Source organism: Penaeus monodon, chromosome 20, assembly GCF_015228065.2.
Source record: "Penaeus monodon isolate SGIC_2016 chromosome 20, NSTDA_Pmon_1, whole genome shotgun sequence".
NCBI lineage: Eukaryota > Metazoa > Arthropoda > Malacostraca > Decapoda > Penaeidae > Penaeus > Penaeus monodon.
Window position 1 is genome coordinate 24446342 of NC_051405.1, and position 645 is coordinate 24446986.

The 645-nt window shown below is 32.1% G+C and overlaps 1 protein-coding gene across 1 annotated transcript in view; it reads right to left on the bottom strand.

Annotated features, from left to right (window-relative positions):
* Window positions 1-137: 137 nt before the first annotated feature.
* Window positions 138-645, bottom strand: part of LOC119585950 (glutamate receptor ionotropic, kainate 4-like) — a 42530-nt gene continuing 42022 nt past the window's right edge. The window contains exon 10 of the mRNA XM_037934665.1: window positions 138-240. Within this exon, the coding sequence (XP_037790593.1) occupies window positions 138-240 (103 nt within the window). The remainder of the gene's footprint in view (window positions 241-645) is intronic.

Genomic DNA, 645 nt, shown 5'->3' on the forward strand with positions numbered 1-645 from the left:
TGATGAGGAGGATGTGCGGTCGAGCATTCACGGTGTTTCCCTGGTGAGATCTTTTGGTTGACATATGTTGATAGATATCGGGTGAGAACACACATTATATGCATTATTCATAAGAATCAGAGCAAGTAGCTGTTTTATTACTTTTCATAATTAGGACAATTTTTGAAACATCGGTAACTTTTCACAATAAACTGGATATACCTTTTAAGGTTGATGCGTATTGGAATATCTACAACATGTCTATGATTTTTAAAAAAAATATCAATAAAGAATGGGAATTGTGTTCTTGTTATTCCCTCTTTACACACACACACAATAAGTGTAATTACGCCTATGTATCAGAGCCTATATTACTTCTTGTAATTAGAGAAATTTCTGGAATAACGTTAATTAGCATTTCACAATAAACTTACAATGCTTTAAGGTTATTGAAAATTTTTTCTATGGTTGAGAGGTCTGATATCAATAAAGGTGGAAATTGCTAATTATTTTCAGCTATTGCGCATGTAATTCAGAATAAGTCAATGAGAATAATAAACCAAATCTGAGAAACACACACCAATAAACTTTTTAAAATTATCGATGTTTATTAGAATATATACACATACCCATGCTTGCGTCTCCTCACTCATAAGCACGTGTGAA